The sequence below is a fragment of the Oncorhynchus tshawytscha genome, linkage group LG05, assembly GCF_018296145.1.
Source record: "Oncorhynchus tshawytscha isolate Ot180627B linkage group LG05, Otsh_v2.0, whole genome shotgun sequence".
Lineage (NCBI taxonomy): Eukaryota > Metazoa > Chordata > Actinopteri > Salmoniformes > Salmonidae > Oncorhynchus > Oncorhynchus tshawytscha.
In genome coordinates, this window is record NC_056433.1 from 82,056,308 (window position 1) to 82,084,009 (window position 27,702).

General features: G+C 44.4%; 1 protein-coding gene across 14 annotated transcripts in view; it reads left to right on the forward strand.

Moving 5' to 3' along the window:
- Positions 1-27,702, forward strand: part of LOC112251651 (disks large homolog 1-like) — a 323,372-nt gene that overhangs the window by 36,101 nt on the left and 259,569 nt on the right. Inside the window, exon 1 of one of the 14 annotated variants that reach the window (XM_042322517.1) lies at positions 21-65. The exons of 12 other annotated variants lie outside the window; for them this stretch is intronic. In XM_042322517.1, coding sequence (XP_042178451.1) covers positions 36-65 — 30 coding nt within the window. In that variant the 5' untranslated portion in view covers positions 21-35. Of the gene's footprint in view, positions 1-20; positions 66-11,681; positions 11,730-27,702 lie in introns of those variants that run through there. One more of the 14 variants, XM_042322516.1, reaches the window with a different exon arrangement.

Here is a 27,702-nt window from a genome sequence, read left to right on the forward strand (position 1 = left end):
CTGAGCAGTCCGGGGCTGCTGCAGTGTTCGGGAGAATGGACTGCCTATGTATTGTTACCACCAAGGTAAGCACGCTGGAGTTGCATGTCTGGTAGTTGACCAGATGCGCGCAGAGAGAGCGCATCGTTGATTTGAAGTAGTGGATCTTTTTTTTTCTCCAGTTGGCATGCTTCATCATAATGGAATTAACCATCACAAACCAGCTTAATCTGATTTGTCACAGCTCGAGTACATTTGATATTTTATACATAAATACACAGGTGCTCAATTAGCCTAATGGCATGTTTGTTGTAGGTAACAGGATTGGCAGTTAATCTGAGACCTATTTACTGTAGGCTATTTACCAGGGTTTTACAAAGGATTTTTGTTTGCTTTAACAAAGTCAGTAATACTGCATAACACCAACAGCGCCGGCTTGAAAGTTATTGGACTTTGAACGATTTCATGAGAGGATTCTCACGATGCTGTTTAGTCAAAGTAGCCTATATAGCCTATCTGAGGGGAGATTATTCAAATGATTTGTTTGATAAAGTTAGGAATTAATAATAATAATTCTCAGATAGATGGGAATGAAAAAGGGTATTTGGTGAATAGTCCCCACTGGGTTGCTTTGCCAAGGTCATTTTTAAACAGATCTACATATCTCAAACAGTTTCTTTTTAGAGAATTGGATTGTCACAGAGATATACTGTACATACGGACATGCATTTAATGTAGTCTCGTCAGTGCCTACTGGTTGTTGTCTGTCCCCCATCACAAGGTGGCGTCCTCCCTTCCTCCCTTCCTCCCTTCCTTGCTTCCTTGCTCCCTTGCTTCCTTGCTCCCTTGCTCCCTTGCTTGCTTGCTCCCTTGCTTGCTTGCTCCCTTGCTTGCTTGCTCCCTTGCTTGCTTGCTCCCTTCCTTGCTTGCTCCCTTCCTTGCTTGCTCCCTTCCTTGCTTGCTCCCTTCCTTCCTTCGTTCCTTCCTTCCTTCCTTCCTTCCTTTGTTCCTTCCTTCCTTCCTTCCTTTGTTCCTTCCTTCCTTCGTTCCTTCCTTCCTTCCTTCACTCCTTCCTTCCTTCCTTCCTGCGTTACGGTACCCCACATTTACTGTTATTTCTACATCAGATCAATGTTTGTAGGGCTGCCTCCGCCTCTCTGAGTGAGGCTGATATTGGGTTGGTGGCTCAGCCGTCCCTTCAAAGGACTGGGTGGTCCCAGGGTGTGTATGAATACTTTATTAGGCTGGCTAGCAGCGGGGGCCCATCTCCTCCCCAGCACTCGTTAGTCTTCCCCAGCCCTGCTCTGCCCTGCATGAGTAAGGTCAGCCAGGCCCACAATCACTAAGGCCCTGTGGCCCAGTTCAACCGGATCAGAAATAACTTTTTTCTAAATCACTTTATACATGCTTACGAGAACAGGAATATGGTCGGCAGTGTCTGCCGCTGATTAGGCGAATACCCGGGGTATTCAGCACGACAGAAATGCTATGGCATGTTTTCAAACTACCGGTAGTTTCGTTGGGAACATACTGTATATAAAGTGGTCTGTGCATTTGAACAACAGCCTAAATACACCTGTTACCCTTTTGCATGTAAAACAATGTAATCACCACTACTGGACACGATGACACCGTTTTGAATAAATCACCAACTATTTAGGAGCAGCCAGCTCACGAGCGAGTTCACCGGTGACAAGCACAGGGAGAATGAAACGATCACACATGCGACAAGTGAAAACACATGATCTTAATGTGGATAGCGAGAGCATAATGCCACAAAGCATGAGGATCTGCCTAGTTAACTTTCATTCTGAAATAACTTAATATTTCAGCGTTTGAGATATGAGATCAGAGAGAGAATTGAAATCTGGATGCGAGCTAGCTGCTAATCAAAGAAAAACAAATCTTAAATTAGGCCCTGGCGCTGATGCTGGCAGAGTAGTAGGTAACTCAATGTCTTGTTTTAACTATATATATTTGAAAGAGTAAAATGTACACACATTTACTACACGTTTTATGAGTATTTTAAACATAATCCCTGAAGAGAGAGTGTGTGTGTGTGTGTGTGTGTGTGTGTGTGTGTGTGTGTGTGTGTGTGTGTGTGTAAGCACACACACACACACACACACAGTGGGGTAAACACACACACACAGTGGGGCAAAAAAGTATTTAGTCAACCACCAATTGTGCAAGTTCTCCCACCAAATGACGAGAGAGGCCTGTAATTTTCATCATAGGTACACTTCAACTATGACAGACAAAATGAGAAACAAAATCCAGAAAATCACATTGTAGGATTTTTAATGAATTTATTTGCAAATTATGGTGAGTTGTGGGGAGTTACATTACATTACATTACATTACCGTTCAAAAGTTTGGGGTCACTTGGCAATGTCCTTGTTTTCCATGAAATAATGCCTGAAATGAGTTGCAAAATGAATAGGAAATATAGTCAAGATGTTGACAAGGTTATAAATAATGATTTTGAATTGAAATAATAATTGTGTCCTTCAAACTTTGCTTTCGTCAAAGAATCCTCGCATTTGCGGCAATTGCAGCCTTGCAGACCGTTGGCATGCTATTTGTCAATTTGTTGAGGTAATCTGAAGAGATTTCACCCCATTTCCTGAAGCACCTCCCACAAGTTGGATTGTCTTGATGACCGTATGGTTCGTAAGAAGTGCTCAAGTTGCTCCCACAACAGCTCAATAGGATTGAGATCCGGTGACTGTGCTGGCCTCTCCATTGTAGACAGAATACCAGCTGACTGCTTCTTCCCTAAATAGTTCTTGCATAGTTTGGAGCTGTACTTTGGATAATTGTCCTGTTGTAGGAGGAAATTGGCTCCAATTAAGCACCGTCCACAGGGTATGGCGTTGCAAAATGGAGTGATATCCTTCCTTCTTCAAGATCCCTTTTACCCTGTACAAATCTCCCACTTTTACCACCACCAAAGCACCCCCAGACCATCACTGCTTCCACCATGCTTGACAGATGGCGTCAAGCACTCCTCCAGCATCTTCATTTTTCCGTCTTAATATTTTCTTTTTATTGGCCAGTCTGAGATATGGCTTTTTTTTTTTGCAACTCTGCCTAGAAGGCCAACATCCCAGAGTCGCCTCTTCACTGTTGATGTTGAGACTGGTGTTTTGCAGGTACTATTTAACGAAGGTGCCAGTTGAGGACTTGTGAGGCGTCTGTTTCTCATACTAGACACTCTAATGTACTTGTCCTCTTGCTCAGTTGTGCACCGGGGCCTCCCACTTCTCTTTCTATTCCGGTTAGATCCAGTTTGTGCAGTTCTGTGAAGGGAGTAGTACACAGCGTTGTACAAGATCTTCAGTTTCTTGGCAATTTCTCGCATGTAATAGCCTTCATTTCTCAGAACAAGAATAGACTGACGAGTTTCAGAAGAAAGGTCTTTGTTTCTGGCCATTTTGAGCCTATAATCGAACCCACAAATGCTGATGCTCCAGATACTCAACTAGTCTAAAGAAGGCCAGTTCTATTGCTTCTTTAATCAGCAAAACATTTTCAGCCGTGCTAACATAATTGCAAAAGGGTTTTCTAATGATCAATTAGCCTTTTTAAAATGATAAACTTGGATTAGCTAACACAACGCGCCATTGGAACACAGGAGTGATGGTTGCTGATAATGGGCCTCTGTACGCCTATGTAGATATTCCATAAAAAATCAGCCGTTTCCAGCTACAATAGTCATTTACAACATTAACAATGTCTACACTGTATTTCTGATCAATTTGATGTTATTTTAATGGACAAAAAGCTGTTATCTTTTTTTCTTTCAAAAACAAGGACATTTTTAAGTGACCCAAAACTTTTTAACTGGTGTATATATTTTTAAAATAATACTTTTTAATTTTTTTTGACCAATCATAAGTTTGGTGGCTTCCCTGATGCCCTAATGGATGGGCCGCAACTAACGGTCAGACACCCTCTAACAGCTAGAACTCATAGGGGTTTTGACTTGTGAAGATGAAGGCTTCCGCCTACTGTTTTGGAGTCTGGTTCCACTGTGTTTCTTCCTGTCTGGGGAGTTGATCCATTCTACTGTGTTTCTTCCTGTCTGGGGAGTTGATCTATTCTACTGTGTTTCTTCCTGTCTGGGGAGTTGATCTATTCTACTGTGTTTCTTCCTGTCTGGGGAGTTGATCTATTCTACTGTGTTTCTTCCTGTCTGGGGAGTTGATCTATTCTACTGTGTTTCTTCCTGTCTGGGGAGTTGATCTATTCTACTGTGTTTCTTCCTGTCTGGGGAGTTGATCTATTCTACTGTGTTTCTTCCTGTCTGGGGAGTTGACCTATTCTACTGTGTTTCTTCCTGTCTGGGGAGTTGATCTATTCTACTGTGTTTCTTCCTGTCTGGGGAGTTGACCTATTCTACTGTGTTTCTTCCTGTCTGGGGAGTTGATCTATTCTACTGTGTTTCTTCCTGTCTGGGGAGTTGATCTATTCTACTGTGTTTCTTCCTGTCTGGGGAGTTGATCTATTCTACTGTGTTTCTTCCTGTCTGGGGAGTTGATCTATTCTACTGTGTTTCTTCCTGTCTGGGGAGTTGATCTATTCTACTGTGTTTCTTCCTGTCTGGGGAGTTGATCTATTCTACTGTGTTTCTTCCTGTCTGGGGAGTTGATCTATTCTACTGTGTTTCTTCCTGTCTGGGGAGTTGATCTATTCTACTGTGTTTCTTCCTGTCTGGGGAGTTGATCTATTCTACTGTGTTTCTTCCTGTCTGGGGAGTTGATCTATTCTACTGTGTTTCTTCCTGTCTGGGGAGTTGATCTATTCTACTGTGTTTCTTCCTGTCTGGGGAGTTGATCTATTCTACTGTGTTTCTTCCTGTCTGGGGAGTTGATCTATTCTACTGTGTTTCTTCCTGTCTGGGGAGTTGATCTATTCTACTGTGTTTCTTCCTGTCTGGGGAGTTGATCTATTCTACTGTGTTTCTTCCTGTCTGGGGAGTTGATCCATTCTACTGTGTTTCTTCCTGTCTGGGGAGTTGATCTATTCTACTGTGTTTCTTCCTGTCTGGGGAGTTGATCTATTCTACTGTGTTTTCCTGTCCTGTCTGGGAGTTGATCTATTCTACTGTGTTTCTTCCTGTCTGGGGAGTTGATCTATTCTACTGTGTTTCTTCCTGTCTGGGGAGTTGATCTATTCTACTGTGTTTCTTCCTGTCTGGGGAGTTGATCTATTCTACTGTGTTTCTTCCTGTCTGGGGAGTTGATCTATTCTACTGTGTTTCTTCCTGTCTGGGGAGTTGATCTATTCTACTGTGTTTCTTCCTGTCTGGGGAGTTGATCTATTCTACTGTGTTTCTTCCTGTCTGGGGAGTTGATCTATTCTACTGTGTTTCTTCCTGTCTGGGGAGTTGATCTATTCTACTGTGTTTCTTCCTGTCTGGGGAGTTGATCTATTCTACTGTGTTTCTTCCTGTCTGGGGAGTTGATCTATTCTACTGTGTTTCTTCCTGTCTGGGGAGTTGATCTATTCTACTGTGTTTCTTCCTGTCTGGGGAGTTGATCTATTCTACTGTGTTTCTTCCTGTCTGGGGTGTTTCTTCCTGTCTGGGGAGTTGATCTATTCTACTGTGTTTCTTCCTGTCTGGGGAGTTGATCTATTCTACTGTTTCTTCCTGTCTGGGGAGTTGATCTATTCTACTGTGTTTCTTCCTGTCTGGGGAGTTGATCTATTCTACTGTGTTTCTTCCTGTCTGGGGAGTTGATCTATTCTACTGTGTTTCTTCCTGTCTGGGGAGTTGACCTATTCTACTGTGTTTCTTCCTGTCTGGGGAGTTGATCTATTCTACTGTGTTTCTTCCTGTCTGGGGAGTTGATCCATTCTACTTCCATCTTGTCTTGCTCTTCTGGTATTAAGACCCATACATGAGGGCTATAAATGACACCCAGGGTTTATAAATAAGGCCAAGGCACTTTTTGTTGAAATGCTTTTGTACAAAGTGATATAAAAAATTGAATGTTTATATATTTGGTATAATTGGGTGTACTAAAGACAATGCATCACATTTGTCATTACAGAGATAATCTTTCTGAAAAAAAAAAAAAAAAACCCAAGATGGGTGATTGAGGTGTGACGTAAGTACAGTAACAGAAGGCCCATGTTTTCATTCCCACTTCAATGTGTTGCTCCTGAGGCAATCCCCTGGCTCGTTACTCCATCCATGCTTCTGTTGAATGGGAGACACAGACCGAGAGAGAGAGCTGAGTAGGAGGACTGAGTTGAGTTAATCTGTCAGGCTGTACAGTACGGTACAGGCGGTGGACAGACGCAGGCACCAGTACTCAGGGAACACTATATGAAAGGTGTCCTGGATGGCTGTTAAATCACACTGCTCTCGCTCCTCTCCATTACGCTTTGCAGGCCAGTCAACATGGGTCCCCTCCCCACACTGAATAACAAACTGATGTAGTGTTTAGCCCACAGCCAGCGCACAGCAGTAAATTAGATGGAGTGGCCAGGACTAGCTTGTTTTACATTAATGTAGATGTACTAAACCAGCTGTATGTATGGTTCTGTTTGTTTATATCCCAATGTTCACACAGTCATTATATACAGTATATTCATATTTTATTTATAAATATATATTTTACATTTTTTTTTACCCCCTTTTCTCCCCAATTTTGTGGTATTCAATTGGTAGTTAATCTTGTCTCATCGCTGCGACTCCCGTACAGACTCGGGAGGTGAAGGTCCAGAGCCGTGATTCCTCTGAAACACAACCCAACCAAGCCGCACTGCTTCTTGACACAACGCCTACTTAACCCGGAAGCCAGCCACACCAATGTGTTGGAGGAAACGTCATACACCTGGTGACCGTGTCAGCGTGCACTGTGCCCGGCCCACCACAGGAGTCGCTAGAGCGCGATGGGACAAGGACATCCCTGCCTGGACAAACCCTCCCCTAACCCGGACGACGCTGGGACAATTGTGCTCCGCCCAATGGGTCTCCCGGTCGCGGCCGGCTGGGACAGAGCCGGGACTCGAACCAGAATATCTCGTGGCACAGCTAGTGTTGCGATGTAGTGTCTTAGACCACTGGGCCACTCCCAATGCCCTACAGTTGATTCATACATCTACATGCACTATACAGAATGATATACAGAACTCTATACAGTAGTTTGACTTAACTCCTAGTTTTACAAACATTTTAAACTACTGAATGCTATTGGTTAATTGTGTTGTACAGTCGACGCTCACCTGGTCAGTTGTAATTGTTATGTCTTTGAACACAAACGTGTCCTAGACTATATCTCTTGAGACAAGTAAGACAAAAAAAGACTCCTAATTAGCCTCAGTAGGGAAAGTGTGCTATTAAAATCATCTCCAGTCAGTCTGGTGCCTTGGCATGTGAGAGGTGCGTGACCCAGTCATCTTTGTGATCCGAGGGGAACTGGACAACATCTGGACCACCTCTGTTCTGTTCTGCCCTGGAGGAGAACTCACTCTCTCTACCGGAACTCCAAGGTTGTGACTGAGATGTTACCCTTCCCCCGCTCTGACTCCGTCCTCCATCCTGATTCGTGACCTTCCCCAGAAAGATAAACGGCCTCCTCTCAGAGGACACACGGTGTTGTTGTCGATGTCCCATCTGGCCATGTTAGAAAGGATTAAACTATGGTAACATGTCATCTAACCCTAACCTCACCCCCAACCTTGGTCCTGGGGTCTGAGTTAAGATCCAGAAAACCTTTGCATCGTCAGTCTTTCTAGATTGGTCATCTGTTGTAAGGACCACCGGATGGCTGGAGTCAGGAGCCTATGAGAGCGATCTCACCTAGAACGACGAGAGGTTGTCTGACAACCTGGGTAGCTCAGTTGGTAACGGCGCCCGCAACGCCAGGATAGTGAGTGAGTGAGTGAGTGATTCTCTTTTTATAGTCAATTTACTGAGTTTGGGACTTGACTCCTCAATGTCCTTGAGAGCTGTGTGTGTGGCTGAATGGCTATAATACCCCTTTTCTTTAACTTGTATGAGTTCAGAGTTGTTGACCACTTCATTTTGTTATCAGTCGTTTATCACTCAGTGGGAGGCCAGTCGTTTATCGCTCCGTGGGAGGTCAGTTGATCTGCCTACAGACGGAGCCTTTTAATAACTTCCTGTGTGTCTGTCTGTCGTTGACCAACGGGACAGCTGCAATCCGTCGCCACAGTCAGCTCGTTAAGCTAAAACTGGAGTCATGAGAACCCAACCACCGGGGCTGAAGGGACAAGCGGATAGTGGCAGGGACCAACAGGCTGAAGGGACAAACAGATTGTCCCTGTTGTTCCATGGCAATATCTGTTGGTCCTTTCAGCCTGTTGGTCCTTTCAGCCTGTTGGTCCATGGAACTAACAGATCGTGTCAGGGACCAGGGACCAACAGTCTGAAGGGACAAACAGGTGTGTAATTCGAACCGTGGCTGCCCCAGCTCATCTCTCAAGATCAGCCACTTCAATAATCCACCTCTGACACGCAGACAGGACAATCTTAGCTCATCCATTATCCAATCACAGGCCTCCCCTGATAAAAACACTTTCTTTACAGTAAGGTAAAACCTAGAGATTTGTAAGGAGCGTGCATGCGTGCGTGATGTCAATGCACTTTCTGTGAATTTACGTGACACCACAGTGCCTGTAGTCAAGGACAGAAACTGTGCTCTCTCTTCTCTACTGCAGTGTTTCTCAATCACTTCCTCTGGGGATTTCAGTCGGCTTCACATTTTTGTTCCATTCCACCACTTGCACACCTGCTGTTTAACATGTCAACATGTCATCAAGCCATTGATTAGTTGAATCAGGTGTAGAACAACATTGTGTACCAGATGAGGGGGTCCTTAATGCCTCTTAAGGATCTAACTGCCTGTAGCTCAGGACCTGATGCAAGGATATTCATATTCTTGATATAATTTGTAAGGAAACACTTTGAAGTTTGTGGAAATGTGAAATTAATGTAGGAGAATATAACACATTAGATCTGGTAAAAGATAATATGAATAAAAAAACAGTTTAAAAAAAATTATTTCATTTATTTAAAAAAAAAATTGTAACTTTGAAATGCACAGAAATCCTCTGAGGCATGCTCTGTTGCATCTCCCTCTGCTGTATTTGTCAGGTTGGGCGGGGGGAACTGCCCCGTCTAGAACAACTGGGGAAACACTGCACTACAGATACAGTAATGCTGAGTGTCCTGCGCCCACATCCTTTGCTGAGTTTTTTTTCTCAGACACACTGAACGCCAATTAGCCTAGAGATAATGCTGACAGCTCCCTAGTCTTAGGAGATCAGGCTATTGTGAGTTAGACTTTTTTTTATTTTGGCCACAGGGTTTGCTATTTTTAGGATGGTTCAAGCATAAAAGAAACCTGGGCAGTGTTGTTGTGAAGCGGTCGTTACGGACGTTTGTTGAATAGTAACGTTGAGGGACTGATTGATTGTATTGAATAGTAACGTTGAGGGACTGATGTATTGAATAGTAATGTTGAGGGACTGATTGATTGTATTGAATAGTAACGTTGAGGGACTGATGTATTGAATAGTAACATTGAGGGACTGATTGATTGTATTGAATAGTAATGTTGAGGGACTGATTGATTGTGTTGAATAGTAATGTTGAGGACTGATTGATTGTGTTGAATAGTAATGTTGAGGGACTGATTGATTGTATTGAATAGTAATGTTGAGGGACTGATTGTGTTGAATAGAACCAGGGACTGATTGATTGTGTTGAATAGGTTGAGGGACTGATTGATTGTGTTGAATAGTAATGTTGAGGGACTGATTGATTGTGTTGAATAGGTTGAAACTGATTGATTGTCTTGAATAGCCAATGTTGAGGACTGATTGATTGTATTGAATAGTAACGTTGAGGGACTGATTGATTGTAAATAGTAACATTGAGGGACTGATTGATTGTATTGAATAGTAATGTTGAGGGACTGATTGATTGTTTGAATAGTAATGTTGAGGGACTGATTGATTGTGTTGAATAGTAATGTTGAGGGACTGATTGATTGTATTGAATAGTAATGTTGAGGGACTGATTGTTTGAATAGCTCGTTGAGGGACTGATTGATTGTGTTGAATAGTAATGTTGAGGGACTGATTGATTGTGTTGAATAGTAATGTTGAGGGACTGATTGATTGTATTGAATAGTAACGTTGAGGGACTGATGTATTGAATAGTAATGTTGAGGGACTGATTGATTGTATTGAATAGTAACGTTGAGGGACTGATTGATTGTATTGAATAGTAACATTGAGGGACTGATTGATTGTATTGAATAGTAACGTTGAGGGACTGATTGATTGTATTGAATAGTAACGTTGAGGGACTGATTGATTGTATTGAATATATTAACTGATTGCCTGGGATTGAATAGGGGTTGAGGGACTGATTGATTGTATTGAATAGTAACGTTGAGGGACTGATGTATTGAATAGTGAGTTGAGGGACTGATTGAATTGAATAGTAACACCTTGAGGGACTGATGTATTGAATAGTAATGTTGAGGACCATTGATTGTATTGAATAGTAACGTTGAGGGACTGATTGATTGTATTGAATAGTAACGTTGAGGGACTGATTGATTGTATTGAATAGTAACGTTGAGGGACTGATTGATTGTATTGAATAGTAACGTTGAGGGACTGATTGATTGTATTGAATAGTAACGTTGAGGGACTGATTGATTGTATTGAATAGTAACGTTGAGGGACTGATTGATTGTATTGAATAGTAACGTTGAGGGACTGATTGATTGTGTTGAATGTAACGGAGGGACTGATTGATTGTGTTGAATAGTAACGTTGGGGACTGATTGATTGTGTTGAATAGTAATGTTGAGGGACTGATTGATTGTATTGAATAGTAACGTTGAGGGACTGATTGATTGTATTGAATAGTAACGTTGAGGGACTGATTGATTGTATTGAATAGTAACGTTGAGGGACTGATTGATTGTATTGAATAGTAATGTTGAGGGACTGATTGATTGAGTTATCAGAATAGGGTAGCGACTGAATAGGTTATCCCTGGTTTAATCTGGGGAATCGTGTTAGTTAATGCCTCGGCACCAGACTCAGAGGGTTGGAAGGGCCTGGAACATCAGTCACGTCTGTCACCCAGGTCCCTAGAACCAGTCAGTTACACGAGGACACTGACAGATGGGGAAGAGAGAGAGAGCTAGCTTTGAATGGAAACTCACGCTTTTCTTAAGCCAACTGGTATCTGCAGTTTTCTGTATCATACTCCGTGTTAAATAATGCAACAGAAGTGCCCTGCGTCCTCTATGGTCCTTTTTGTTGATTACTTTGGTATTCCTGTGCTCCAACAGAGCAAAAGTTTTACCCTTAAGCTTAGCCTCTTAAGCTCTAAGAAATAAGAAGCTTACCTTTACCCTGTAATTGTCTTTGGAAAGACCTATTTTTAGAGAGTCAAGAGAATTGGTAAGAGCTTGGTAGCGTGGTTTTTTTTGACAGGTACTCGTGGTAACAGCAGGATGCATTGCGGAAGCCGGCCAGCCGTCCATCCATCCAGAGATATATATATATAATCCAGGGGAATTTTCATGATTGAATATATTAATCTGAGCCTGGGAGAGAGGGGAGGGGTGGAATAGGGTCAGCGGTGCACTGTGGGCAGAGTTACTGTGAGTCTAAGGGAATAATCAACAACAACACCTTTTTATTACATCGCCATGGAGGACCAGAGGAGTGACAGAGGACGCAATGTAAAGTATACCTTCTGTTTGACGCTGGTGCGTTGTTGAGTTATGGCGGTCGAGGAGATATTTTACGGGGCTGTGGGCTGTTACTCTTATACCCGGGGCTGTGGGCTGTTACTCTTATACCCGGGGCTGTGGGCTGACTCTTATACCCGGGGCTGTGGGCTGTTATACTTATACCCGGGGCTGTGGACTGTTACTCTTATAGTGAAACTCTTATACCAGGGCTGTAGGCTAGACTCTTATACCCGGTGAAACCCAGGGCTGTGGGCTGTTATACTTATACCCGGGGCTGTGGGCTGTTACTCTTATACCCGGGGCTGTGGGCTGTTAGACCTTATACCCGGGGCTGTGGGCTGTTACTCTTATACCCGGGGCTGTGGGCTGACTCTTATACCCGGGGCTGTGGGCTGTTACTCTTATACCCGGGGCTGTTACTCTTATACCCGGGGCTGTGGGCTGTTACTCTTATACCCAGGGGCTGTTACTCTTACACCCAGGGCTGTGCTGTTACTCTTATACCATCAAAACTGTTTAAATACCCGGGGCTGTGGGCTGTTACTCTTATACCCGGGGCTGTAACTTTATTTAAACCCGGGGCTGATGGGCTGTTACTCTTATACCCGGGGCTGTGGGCTGTTATTGTACCCAGGGCTGTGGGCTGTTACTCTTATACCCAGGGCTGTTACTTTATACCCAGGGCTGTTACTCTTATACCCAGGGCTGTTACTCTTATACCCAGGGCTGTTACTCTTATACCCAGGGCTGTGGGCTGTTACTCTTATACCCAGGGCTGTTACTCTTATACCCAGGGCTGTTACTCTTATACCCAGGGCTGTTGGCTGTTACTCTTATACCCAGGGCTGTTACTCTTATACCCAGGGCTGTGGGCTGTTACTCTTATACCCAGGGCTGTGGGCTGTTACTGGATACCCAGGGCTGTGGGCTGTTACTCTTATACCCAGGGCTGTTGGCTGTTACTCTTATACCCAGGGCTGTTACTCTTATACCCAGGGCTGTGGGCCCGATGCTTATACCCAGGGCTGTTACTCTTATACCCATGGCTGTTACTCTTATACCCAGGGCTGTGGGCTGTTACTCTTATACCCAGGGCTGTGGGCTGTTACTCTTATACCCAGGGCTGCTACTCTTATACCCAGTGAAATGCTGAATACAACAGGTGTAGTAGACCTTACAGGGAAATGCTGAATACAACAGGTGTAGTAGACCTTACAGGGAAATGCTGAATACAACAGGTGTAGTAGACCTTACAGGGAAATGCTGAATACAACAGCTGTAGGTAGACCTTACAGGGAAATGCTGAATACACAGGTGTAGTAGACCTTACAGTGAAATGTTGAATACAACAGGTGTAGGTAGACCTTACTGTGAAATGCTGAATACAACAGGTGTAGTAGACCTCACAGTGAAATGCTGAATACAACAGGTGTAGTAGACCTCACAGTGAAATGCTGAATACAACAGGTGTAGTAGACCTCACAGGGAAATGCTTACTAATAACCATCAAAACTGTTTAAATAGGCCTACATTCCTTTTAGGATTTTATTAACTTTATTTAAATGTAGATCAACTTGACCTAATAGCGGGAGTGTGATTGTAAGCATTTGTTTTACTAACTTAGTCTGTGTATTGAACTTTCTACATCTCCACTTTCCAACTGTGCTTTGATGCTGGAGCGGCTAACCGCTAGCTGAGTAGGGGTGTGGAGTGATGCTGGAGCGGCTAACCGCTAGCTGAGTGGGGGTGTGGAGTGATGCTGGAGCGGCTAACCGCTAGCTGAGTGGGGGTGTGGAGTGATGCTGGAGCGGCTAACCGCTAGCTGAGTGGGGGTGTGGGGGTGATGCTGGTGCGGCTAACCGCTAGCTGGGGGGGGAGAGTGATGCTGGTGCGGCTAACCGCCAGCTGCGTGGGGAGGAGTGATGCTGGTGCGGCTAACCGCTAGCTGAGTGGGGGTGTGGAGTGATGCTGGTGCGGCTAACCGCTAGCTGAGTGGGGGTGTGGAGTGATGCTGGTGCGGCTAACCGCTAGCTGAGTGGGGGTGTGGAGTGATGCTGGTGCGGCTAACCGCTAGCTGAGTGGGGGTGTGGAGTGATGCTGGTGCGGCTAACCGCTAGCTGAGTGGGGGTGTGTGGAGTGATGCTCGTGCGGCTAACCGCTAGCTGAGTGGGGGTGTGGAGTGATGCTGGTGCTGGTGCGGCTAACCGCTAGCTGAGTGGGGGTGTGGAGTGATGCTGGTGCGGCTAACCGCTAGCTGAGTGGGGGTGTGGAGTGATGCTGGTTTATTTCATACCATCATTTACGCATGCCATGTGATCAATGAGCATGTGTCTGGTTTCTCTGTCCTGTTAATGTTGACGGGAGCACACACAGAAGTAACTAGCCTGCTTCTCAGTCGTTTTTATTCCACCTCAACACAGGAAGTCAATGAAGTCCGTTTTGGTTTTTATACATCCATTCAAATTATAATAGTTCCTCACCGTATTTGAAAAACGTTCCTAAAACGCTCCCCCTTCGATAATCAGTGTCGCTGATAAATAGGCTTTGGACAATGTTGCGTGTATTTGTTTCTAATGTAATGATTGTCAATTCCATCTTCCTACTATAGCTACCCCTTTTATACTTCCTTATCAGTTCATTCACTTCTTCTAGAAAGCCTAAGGTAGGCTTAGTTTAAAAAAAAAAAACATTTTAAGGAAAGTTTGACATCAAATGTATTTATATAGCCCTTCGTACATATAGCCCTTCGTACATCAGCTGATATCTCAAAGTGCTGTACAGAAACCCAGCCTAAACCTAGGAAGAAACCTAGAGAGGAACCAGGCTATGTGGGGTGGCCAGTCCTCTTCTGGCTGTGCCGGGTGGAGATTATAACAGAACACGGCCAAGATGTTCAAATGTTCATAGATGACCAGCAGCAAATAACAATAATCACAGGCAGAACAGTTGAAACTGGAGCAGCAGCACGGTAACTTTGATTTACGGTGGTGTGCGTGTTTTAGTTGGCTGATTCTCTCTATAGGCCTATATGTCCATTCAGAAAGTTTCCTAAAGTAGCCTGTCTGGAATCCAGAAGTATATCCATGTTAACAGGTGTACAAACATAATTGTGACCTTTGCTTTTTACCCTAAAGGGTAAACCAATGGTTTTAGCACATCCACTGAGTTCCCTAAAGGGTAAACCAATGGTGTTAGCACATCCACTGAGTTCCCTAAAGGGTAAACCAATGGTGTTAGCACATCCACTGAGTTCCCTAAAGGGTAAACCAATGGTGTTAGCACATCCACTGAGTTCCCTAAAGGGTAAACCAATGGTGTTAGCACATCCACTGAGTTCCCTAAAGGGTAAACCAATGGTGTTAGCACATCCACTGAGTTCCCTAAAGGGTAAACCAATGGTGTTAGCACATCCACTGAGTTCCCTAAAGGGTAAACCAATGGTGTTAGCACATCCACTGAGTTCCCTAAAGGGTAAACCAATGGTGTTAGCACATCCACTGAGTTCCCTAAAGGGTAAACCAATGGTGTTAGCACATCCACTGAGTTCCCTAAAGGGTAAACCAATGGTGTTAGCACATCCACTGAGTTCCCTAAAGGGTAAACCAATGGTGTTGGCACATCCACTGAGTTCCCTAAAGGGTAAACCAATGGTGTTAGCACATCCACTGAGTTCCCTAAATTAAACATTGGTAATTAGCACATCCACTGAGTTCCCTAAAGGGTAAACCAATGGTGTTAGCACACTCCACTGAGTTCCCTAAAGGGTAAACCAATGGTGTTAGCACTACTGAGTTCCCTAAAGGGTAAACCACATGAGTTTCGTTCCCTGTGGGATTCACATCTTAAATGTTGTTAAACCAATGGTTTTGTGTCTACTGAGTTCCCTAAAATAAAGGAATGGTTTTTTTGTTCCACTGAGTTCCCTAAAGGGTAAACCAAAATAGTACATTTGTGAAATAGAGTTTAAAGGTAAATGAATGGTGTTAGCATTCCACTGAGTTCCCTATATTACATTTATGTATTCAGAGGTGTTCTTAAAGAGCGAAGACACATTAGTGAATGCAGACATTTTCGTTCCCTGTGGGATTCACATCTTAAATGTTGTTAAAGGCTTGATATTGTTTTGTGTCAAATTGTTGTTAAAATAATAGGATATGGTTGTTTTTTGTTATGCTGTTCAGCCAAAATAGTACATTTGTGAAATAGATTTATTGTGAATGATCGAGTCGATTTAAGGCAGCCCACTACACATCTCTGATTCAGAGGTGTTGGGTTAAATGAGGAAGACACATTTCAGTTGAATGCATTCAGTTGTACAACTGACTAGGTATCTCCCTTTCTTTTTATATATGTGGTGCAAATATGCCTTGAGATTTTGTTGGTTACTCAACTAAACTGTCTCTTCTACTATTTGAATGGTTTTGAACACAGTCTTAATACAGATCTGTCCCTATCGTCCCTTCTGATCCAGACAAATGTTGATAAGCTTTCTACCCTTCATTAGCTGTGTGGCCCTGTGTCATGTGCAAGGCTGTGTGGCGCTTGTGTCATGTGACGTGCAGTGTGTGGCGGGGTGTCATGTGACGTGCAGTGTGTGGCGCTTGTGTCATGTGACGTGCAGTGTGTGGCGCTTGTGTCATGTGACGTGCAGTGTGTGGCGCTTGTGTCATGTGACACACTGCATCACACGTGTGACAGGGATGAGCAGGGTGCTCTCTAAAGCGCAGGCAGAGATTTACGTGATACTGACACGATGATAATGATGTTTGTCTGTCTAAAGGGACTGTGTGTGTGTGTGTGTGTGTGTGATGATGTGTCTTCCCCAGTGGGGAACATTACTTTTTTAAAAAGTAACTCATTAGTTGTTACATTACTTTTTCCTTACCAAACACACACACACACAACCCTCTGAAAATGCCTTGCGAGTATTAGTCATTGATATGCCTAGTAAAGGGAACACACTACCGTAGTATGGCTCGCCTTCTTAGAACTCGTGGAATGTTCCGCTAAGCTCCGGAAGTTGTCCCATGCAGCATTGTGATGTCACTCGAAAATCATAGGAGAGCTCAAAGCCGAGATCTCTGTCCGATTTCCTAATAGTTGTTTCCGTTGTTTTAGTAAATTGAACTGTGTATTTTTCTCCCGAGTGGTGAAGCGGTCGAAGGCACTGCATCTCAGTGCTTGAGGCACCCAGCGCTTCAAAGCATCGTTGTCCATTATTAATCAAAACCCAACATTTTAGCCAGCTTTATGAAATGAGATATACATATTAAAGCCACTAAATACAGGCTATAAAGTCACAACAAGCCCGACATGAGAAATGTAAATGACCTGCGCGTTAAACTGCTGACCACGTGATAAAACCTAAACATAATGCATTGAGATAAATGGCATGAAGTCAAATGAATTACTTACAATCATCAAAGACTCATATGTGTTCATCTAGTTATCTCGTGGTGACGGGTTTAGCCGTTGCTGTTTTGGAACAGATGCACCGTCATTCTCAGTATCAGGTTGACGGCAGGGTAGCCTAGTGGTTAGAGCGTTGACTCGTAACCGGAAGGTTGCAAGTTCAAATCCCCGAGCTGACAAGGTACAAATCTGTCGTTCTGCCCCTGAACAGGCAGTTAACCCACTGTTCCTAGGCCATCATTGAAAATAAGAATTTGTTCTTAAACTGACTTGCCTAGTTAAATAAAGGTAAAATAAAAAAAATCAATGGCAATCGGCTGGCGTAGGTCTTTCTCCGCCAGTCTTGTGGAGCTGTGCCAGGCCTGAAGGTGCTTCTTGATATTTGAAGTAAACATTTTCCACAGTTGACATGCGTTGATCCCCGAGGCACAGTTAGGATTTTATTATAGTTTTTTTTTCTTCTCCTTCTACCAATTCAACATCATGTGGATCAGGATGTGAATACTTCCACGATGTCAAGGCTGTTGGCGCTGCCATCTTGCTAGCTAACTAACTCGTTACCGCAAAAAGTCATTTGAGTACCCCCCCCAACACTGGTCTTCCCCCATCATATGTGATTCCATCCCATGTTCCACCAGAAGAATTACAACTCATTTTATCTATTCTATTCCACCTTGTGTGTCCTTTTATAGTATATAGTGCTGCACTATAGTACAATGAAAGATGACAGTTTGTCTATTTTAAAAGCATATCTGGTAGTTTGGTTTACCGTTTTTCTTTTTTTAGCCAGTATTTCTGAAAGTAGCACCCACGAGTCAAAACTGGTCCCCGAAAATTGTGTACTACGTCACTAATGTGCAGATGCTGTGTGTACACTATGTCATTACTGTCTCTCTCGCTGTACTGTGTGTGTACACTGTGGTTACTGTCTCGCTGTACTGTGTGTGTACACTGTGGTTACTGTCTCTCTCGCTGTACTGTGTGTGTACACTGTGGTTACTGTCTCTCTCGCTGTACTGTGTGTACACTACATCGTTACTGTCTCTCTCGCTGTACTGTGTGTACACTGTGGTTACTGTCTCTCTCGCTGTACTGTGTGTACACTATGTCATTACTGTCTCTCACGCTGTACTGTGTGTACACTATGTCATTACTGTCTCTCTCGCTGTACTGTGTGTGTACACTGTGGTTACTGTCTCTCTCGCTGTACTGTGTGTACACTGTGGTTACTGTCTCTCTCGCTGTACTGTGTGTACACTGTGGTTACTGTCTCTCTCGCTGTACTGTGTGTGTGTACACTGTGGTTACTGTCTCTCTCGTTACTGTCTCTCTCGCTGTACTGTGTGTGTGTGTACACTGTGGTTACTGTCTCTCTCGCTGTACTGTGTGTGTACACTACATCGTTACTGTCTCTCTCGCTGTACTGTGTGTGTACACTGTGGTTACTGTCTCTCTCGCTGTACTGTGTGTGTACACTACATCGTTACTGTCTCTCTCGCTGTACTGTGTGTGTACACTGTGGTTACTGTCTCTCTCGCTTTACTGTGTGTACACTACATCGTTACTGTCTCTCTCGCTGTACTGTGTGTGTACACTGTGGTTACTGTCTCTCTCGCTGTACTGTGTGTGTACACTATGGCATTACTGTCTCTCTCGCTGTACTGTGTGTGTACACTATGTCATTACTGTCTCTCACGCTGTACTGTGTGTACACTGTGGTTACTGTCTCTCTCGCTGTACTGTGTGTGTACACTATGTCATTACTGTCTCTCACGCTGTACTGTGTGTACACTGTGGTTACTGTCTCTCTCGCTGTACTGTGTGTGTACACTATGTCATTACTGTCTCTCTCGCTGTACTGTGTGTGTACACTATGTCATTACTGTCTCTCTCGCTGTACTGTGTGTACACTGTGGTTACTGTCTCTCTCGCTGTACTGTGTGTGTACACTGTGGTTACTGTCTCTCTCGCTGTACTGTGTGTGTACACTGTGGTTACTGTCTCTCTCGCTGTACTGTGTGTACACTGTGGTTACTGTCTCTCTCGCTGTACTGTGTGTGTACACTGTGGTTACTGTCTCTCTCGCTGTACTGTGTGTGTACACTGTGGTTACTGTCTCTCTGTGTGTGTACACTGTGGTGTACTGTGTGTGTACACTGTGGTTACTGTCTCTCTCGCTGTACTGTGTGTGTACACTGTGGTTACTGTCTCTCTCGCTGTACTGTGTGTGTACACTGTGGTTACTGTCTCTCTCGCTGTACTGTGTGTGTACACTGTGGTTACTGTCTCTCTCGCTGTACTGTGTGTACACTGTGGTTACTGTCTCTCTCGCTGTACTGTGTGTACACTGTGGTTACTGTCTCTCTCGCTGTACTGTGTGTGTACACTGTGGTTACTGTCTCTCTCGCTGTACTGTGTGTGTACACTGTGGTTACTGTCTCTCTCGCTGTACTGTGTGTGTACACTGTGGTTACTGTCTCTCTCGCTGTACTGTGTGTACACTACATCGTTACTGTCTCTCTCGCTGTACTGTGTGTGTACACTGTGGTTACTGTCTCTCTCGCTGTACTGTGTGTACACTACATCGTTACTGCCTCTCTCGCTTTACTGTGTGTACACTACATCGTTACTGTCTCTCTCGCTGTACTGTGTACACTACATGTTACTGTCTCTCGCTGTACTGTGTGTACACTGTGGTTACTGTCTCTCTCGCTGTACTGTGTGTGTGTACACTACATCGTTACTGTCTCTCTCGCTTTACTGTGTGTGTACACTACATCGTTACTGTCTCTCTCGCTTTACTGTGTGTACACTACATCGTTACTGTCTCTCTCGCTGTACTGTGTGTACACTACATCGTTACTGTCTCTCACGCTGTACTGTGTGTACACTGTGGTTACTGTCTCTCTCGCTGTACTGTGTGTGTACACTATGTCATTACTGTCTCTCACGCTGTACTGTGTGTACACTGTGGTTACTGTCTCTCTCGCTGTACTGTGTGTGTACACTATGTCATTACTGTCTCTCACGCTGTACTGTGTGTACACTGTGGTTACTGTCTCTCTCGCTGTACTGTGTGTGTACACTACATCGTTACTGTCTCTCTCGCTGTACTGTGTGTACACTACATCGTTACTGTCTCTCTCGCTGTACTGTGTGTACACTATCGTTACTGTCTCTCTCGCTGTACTGTGAGTACACTGTCATTACTGTCTCTCGCTGTACTGTGTGTACACTACATCGTTACTGTCTCTCTCGCTGTACTGTGTGTACACTACATCGTTACTGTCTCTCTCGCTGTACTGTGAGTACACTATGTCATTACTGTCTCTCTCGCTGTACTGTGAGTACACTATGTCATTACTGTCTCTCTCGCTTTACTGTGTGTGTACACTGTGGTTACTGTCTCGCTGTACTGTGTGTGTACACTGTGGTTACTGTCTCTCTCGCTGTACTGTGTGTGTACACTGTGGTTACTGTCTCTCTCGCTGTACTGTGTGTGTACACTATGTCGTTACTGTCTCTCTCGCTGTACTGTGTGTACACTACATCGTTACTGTCTCTCTCGCTGTACTGTGAGTACACTATGTCATTACTGTCTCTCTCGCTGTACTGTGTGCGCGCGCGTGTGTCTAGCTAGGTGTCACTCAAATGGCGAGGGACTGAAACTCATTGGCTGAAAATCAGATCGCTAGGCGGCTGGCCCACGTGGGGGTAAATGTAGGGAAAATGGAAGCTTCACAGCTTCCAGAAAATAGTTGCTTTCAAATGAGGGATTTGGTGGCTAATTGAGCTGTGACAGTAATCCTGCTCATAGATTATGCATGGTATTGTTTGAAGTACACATTGACACATCTTTAACATGTCTAAAGTGAAAGACATTTGATTCTCCTATATCTTATAGTGGTATTATTGAATTAATATACAGTAATGAGGATATCCAAATTAAAAACGGTCTCGATCAAAATAATAGAGAATATATGGACCATCTTGTTCCATTTTCAGCCAGTCAGTATTTCACCATGGTCCATGTGGTAGGATAATTATCTACTATTGTTTTCTATGGTACTTGCTACGCACGCTATTGTGTTGTCGGCCGCTAGTCCATTCTCATTAAATATGATAAGTCCTATTGAAACAGCTTATCTTCTCTCTGTAGTCTGTGTCCCAACTCTTGTTTCATAGATACAGTTTAACTGGGACAACTGGACAGGAGTGATATCACTGTACTCACTCACTCACTCTTTCTCAATCACATGCTTTTCTCTCTCTCTGTCTCTCTCTCTCTGTCTCTGTATGTCTGTCTCTCTCTCTGTCTCTGTATGTCTGTCTCTCTCTCTGTCTCTCTCTCTCTCTGTCTCGCTCTCTCTCTCACTCTCTCTCTCGCTCTCGCTCTCTCTCTCTCTCGCTCTCTTCAATGAGTCATTGGCCTCCCACTCTCCTCCACCTCTCTACCTACCTACAGTACTAGAGTACAACCTCACTGTGAGTAGTATTAGTCACTCTGTCAATGAGACGGTGTACATGCTGTGTGTGCTGGGTAACAGTAGGCCACATGCAGGCCGAGGGTGAGAGGTGGGCTGAGCTGAGCTGCAGGCTGGTTTAATGACTGCCCTGTGTGCCCTGTCTGTCTGTCTGTGGAGGAGTAGTCCGGACAGGGATAGAGCGCCTAACCCAGCCCAGGCTAAAAACAGCCCTGGCTTGCCTTAGCCTGCCTCTCCACTGCTCTCAACCTCCACTGGCACCTTGCTACGCCATGGGTCCCTGCTAGACCGCGGATTGTGGGTCCCTGCTAGACCGCGGGTTATGGGTCCCTGCTAGACCGCGGGTTGTGGGTCCCTGCTAGACCGCGGGTTGTGGGTCCCTGCTAGACCGCGGGTTGTGGGTCCCTGCTAGACCGCGGGTTGTGGGTCCCTGCTAGACCGCGGGTTGTGGGTCCCTGCTAGACCGGGGTTGTGGGTCCCTGCTAGACCGCGGGTTGTGGGTCCCTGCTAGACCGCGGGTTGTGGGTCCCTGCTAGACCGCGGGTTGTGGGTCCCTGCTGGACCGCGGGTTGTGGGTCCCTGCTGGGCCGCGGGTTGTGGCTCCCTGCTGGGCCGCCGGTTGTGGCTCCCTGCTGGGCCGCTGGTCGTGGCTCCCTGCTGGGCCGCGGTTCCCTGCTGGGCCGCGGGCCGTGGCTCCCTGCTGGGCCGCGGGCCGTGGCTCCCTGCTGGGCCGCGGGCCGTGGCTCCCTGCTGGGCCGCGGGCCGTGGCTCCCTGCTGGGCCGCGGGCCGTGGCTCCCTGCTGGGCCGCGGGACGTGCCCACCACCGTTCTGACTCTGTGCACTTTGTGTGTTGCTGTTGCTTTCAGATTGTTGGTGTGAGTGTGTCGGCTCTGCCAGGGAGTTATGCAGGGCTATATTTGCTCCCTGGTGGCTGCAGGCTGGCTGTCAGCAACTCTGCCAGACACACACAGGCTACATAACACACACACAGTGTCAAAAGCCCAATATAACAGAACCACACACACTCAGGAAAGTACAGAAGACACATTCAGGGTAACCTGGCCAAGCACAGCACAGCACAGCCACACAAACACACTCACTCCTCTTATCAATCAGAGCCGTCTGTCAACAGTGAGATATACAGCAGCTCTAGTCTTTTCCCTCCCACCTAACAGACGATATGGCTGTCTGGCTGTCTCTCTGGCTGTCTGTCTCTCTGGCTGTCTGTATGTCTGTCTCCAAAGAGAGACATATTGGATAGACCGCATGGGCATCTTTTCCCTAGCAGATCTCAATGAGGAATTTTCCTTGTTTTTGTAGAAGACTAAAAATATGTAGGCTGAAAACAACCTCCTAGCATTTAGGCTATGACATCATAATGGATCTTTGTGTGATATATATATAAATTGATCAGAAATACAGTGTAGACATTGTTAATGTTGTAAATGACTATTGTAGCTGGAAACGGCTGATTTAAAGGAATATCTACATAGACATACAGAGGCCCATTATCAACAACCAACACTCCTGTGTTCCAATGGCACGTTGTGTTAGCTAATCCAAGTTTATAATTTTAAAAGGCTAATTGCTCAATAGTAAAACCTTTTGCAATTATGTTAGCACGGCTGAAAACTGTTGTGCTGATTTTTTTTTAAAAAGCAATAAAACTTGCCATCTTTAGACTAGTTGAGTATCTGGAGCATCAGCATTTATGCGCTCGATTACAGGCTCAAAATAAAGAACTTTCTTCTGAAACTCGTCAGTCTATTCTTGTTCTGAGAAATGAAGGCTATTCCATGAGTGAATAGTACAGAGAGATCCTTGATGAAAACCTGCTCAGGACCTCAGACTGGGGTGAAGGTTCATCTTCCAACAGGTTAAGGACCCTAGGTACACAGCCAAGCCGACGCAGGAGTGGCTTCGGGATAAGTCTCTGAAAGTCCTTGAGTGGCCCAGCCAGAGCCCGGACTTGAACCCGATGGACCATCTCTGGAGAGACCTGAAAATAGCTGTGCAGCAACACTCCCCATTTGCTGCCAATTGTGCTTCAACAAAGTCCTCTGTAAAGGGTCTGAAAACTTATTTAAATGTAATATTTCAGTGTTTTTTTTATTTTTGCATGTTTTATAATAAAATATTATCATTGATTTTCATCTTTCCCCCACAGTGCCTGTTGGGATCTCTTGATTGGGCCAATACTGACTTTGAGAATCTATAATTATGCTCACCTGTGTGTGGCTTGTGTTGTTGTCGTGACATTGATTCTCATTGCCCCCCTATGCACGCTGAAGGGCTCATTCCCGAAACATTCATGTGGGAACAAAAATATGCAATATATACATTTTTGCGGTGACCTGTCCAAATTCACATAGACGTGTGTTATAGATCTGTCATTCTCATTGATAGCAAGTCTAAGAAGAGGTATCAGTTCTATGTGCACTTTTTATTGAAAAAACATTTTATTTAACCGTTATTCAACTAGGCAAGACAGTTAAGAACAAATGCTTATTTACAATGACGGCCTACCCCGGCCAAACCCGGACGACGCTGGGCCAATTGTGTGCCTCCCTATGGGACTCCCAATCACGGCCGGATGTGATGCAGCCTGGATTCGAACCAGGTACTGCAGTGAATCTTCTTGCAGTGTCTTAGACCACTGCGCCACACGGGAGCCCATGCTTCCTAGATGATGGAAAATATATTTCACAGGGATTTAGGTGGTACAATGATTCTCTACACTATACTTGCTTGTTTTGTCACATAAACTGAAAGACAAACTATTTGAATTTTAGCAACCAGGAAACGGCGGCGCAATTTCTTCATAGTGCATCTTTGTTTATTCACCACAGTGCCGTCCTATTTATGTTCTTTGTCTCCAGCCAGTATTAACACCAGACATATTCCAGTCTGACCTCTGTTCCAGACAGGGAACCATGGAAACATAACAAGTGTTCTTGTGATGTTCTTGTGTAATGGAGGGGCTGATGAGTAACCTTGCCTGAGACCTGAAGACTTGTGTTGGCTCCCTTAGGTTATGGTTAGACTTTAGTTTAGAGGACTAAGACAGTATTGTGGTTCAAACCTCAGTCCACAGACACTGGAAAGGCTCTTCTGGACCTGTGGGAACCCCCAACCCTTCAAGACCCTTTCTAAACCACGGTATTGGCGCACACACACACACACACACAGTGATATTTTAGGAGCTCTCCATATCCTCTGCTGTATCCGCTGGCTTCTGGAGGCTATAATTATATACTCGTTTCAGAGAACGTTGCTGCTGTGGTCATTCATTGAATTCAGTCTCTTCCCTCAGCCAAAACAAAACATATATTTACCATCTCTGAAATTAGTCAAGTTGTACACTGAAATAACTACATAGACAATGTTTTCCCCAGGATTTTTTTCAGCAGTGGTGGCGAAGGTAGTGTGGGAGTGGGGAAGGTGGAGTGGTCTCCGACAGAAAATGTTAGAGGTCCTCCTCTTGGCCACAGAGACAAAGTCTTGTTTTAAAGCTGATTTCCTGCAATTCTACACAGAGAACTATTTTTGAAGGGTAAAGCTAGTTTCCTTCAATTCTACACATTCTGTCATGGGGCTGAGAGGAAATTTGCAGTGAAATTTGTTTTGAATTTTAGATTCTACCTTTTTGTGTCTAGTTTTTAATTTGATGGATTGTTAGTTGAAAAATATATCGCTACATTATCTTTTCTACTTTATATCTGGTTTTAGCCGTTTAGCCGAGTCTCGAAAATGATGTACCCTGGGGCAAAAACGTATTTAGTCAGCCACCAGTTCTCCCACTTAAAAAGATCAGAGAGGCCTGTAATTTTCATCATAGGTACACTTCAACTATGACAGACAAAATGAGAAAAATCACATTGTAGGATTTTTAATGAATTTATTTGCAAATTATGGTGGAGAATAAGTATTTGGTCAATAACCAAAGTTTATCTCAATACTTTGTTATATACCCTTTGTTGGCAATGACAGAGGTCAAACGCTTTCTGTAAGTCTTCACAAGGTTTTCACACACTGTTGCTGGTATTTTGCCCCATTCCTCCATGCAGATCTCCTCTAGAGCAGTGATGTTTTGGGTCTGTTGCTGGGCAACACGGACTTTCAACTCCCTCCAAAGATTTTCTATGGGGTTGAGATCTGGAGACTGGCTAGGCCACTCCAGGACCTTGAAATTCTTCTTACGAAGCCACTCCTTTGTTGCCCGGGCAGTGTGTTTGGGATCATTGTCATGCTGACAGACCCAGCCACGTTTCATCTTCAATGCCCTTGCTGATGGAAGGAGGTTTTCACTCAAAATCTCAAGATACCCCATTCATTCATTCTTCCTTTACACGGATCAGTCGTCCTGGTCCCTTTGCAGAAAAACAGCCCCAAAGCATGATGTACCACCCCCATGCTTCACAGTAGGTATGGTGTTCTTAGGATGCAACTCAGCATTCTTTGTCCTCCAAACACGACGAGTTGAGTTTTTACCAAAAAGTTAGATTTTGGTTTCATCTGACCATATGACATTCTCCCAATCTTCTTCTGGATCATCCAAATGCTCTCTAGCAAACTTCAGACGGGCCTGGACATGTACTGGCTTAAGCAGGGGGACACGTCTGGCACTGCAGGATTTGAGTCCCTGGCGCCGCAGTGTGTTACTGATGGTAGGCTCTGTTACTTTGGTCCCAGCTCTCTGCAGGTCATTCACTAGGTCCCCCCGTGTGGTTCTGGGATTTTTGCTCACCGTTCTTGTGATTATTTTGACCTCACGGGGTGAGATCTTGCGTGGAGCCCCAGATCGAGGGAGATTATCAGTGGTCTTGTATGTCTTCCATTTCCTAATAATTGCTCCCACAGTTGATTTCTTCAAACCAAACTGCTTACCTATTGCAGATTCAGTCTTCCCGGCCTGCTGCAGGTCTACAATTTTGTTTCTGGTGTCCTTTGGCAGCTCTTTGGTCTTGGCCATAGTGTAGTTTGGAGTGTGACTGTTTGAGGTTGTGGACAGGTGTCTTTTATACTGATAACAAGTTCAAACAGATGCCATTAATACAGGTAACGAGTGGAGGACAGGTCTGTGAGAGCCAGAAATCTTGCTTGTTTGTAGGTGACCAAATACTTATTTTCCACCATAATTTGCAAATAAATACATAAAAATCCTACAATGTGATTTTCTGGATTTTTTTTCTTATTTTGTCTGTCATACTTGAAGTGTACCTATGATGAAAATTACAGGCCTCATCTTTTTAAGTGGGAGAACTTGCACAATTGGTGGCTGACTAAATACTTTTTTTGCCCCACTGTATGTGCACATTTATTTAGCAATGGTCAGCGTGTGATCGTTCACTGCAGGGGGTAGCAGGATTTCTTATGCTTCCAGATTAGTGTTCTGCTCATTGAAAGCGGCATCTCTAGCCTTTAGCTCAGTGCGGATGTTGCCTGTGTAATCCATGGCTTCTGGTTGAGTTATGTACTGTACGTACTGTCACTGTGGGGATGACGTCATCGACGACAATGTCATCAATACACTTAGTAACCCCCTAAGGTCGATGTCCGCACCTCTGACGAAATCTAGTTTAGCATGATAAGAATAGCCCCATTAAATAGCCGTCAGTTTAAACTAGAGATCTGCTGTTTTTTGCATTGGCTGCATCTCAATCCACCTTTGTGGCACTTCCACGTCTGTGGTGAAAGGTGACAGAGCCAGAGTGGTTGTTTGTCAGAACATGAGACACCATGAAAATATCAGTAAGGCTAAATAGAAATGTTAATAAAATTGTTTTTTTCCCCACAAATGTTTGTTTACTTCAAGGGGTTTTAAAATGATCCATGGTATGACTGTCTTAAAACAATTCTATATAGGTTAGTAGAACCCCTCCCCATTGGCTTAGACTAGACTTTTACTCTAATGGGTTAATGAAGCCGGTGACTGATGTGGTCAACTCTTCAATACCATCAGATTAATTCCGGAACGTATTACAGTTTGTGTTAGCGTAGTCCTGTAGCTTAGCATCCTCTTCATCGGACCACTTCCTTATTGAGCGTGTCACCGGTACTTCCT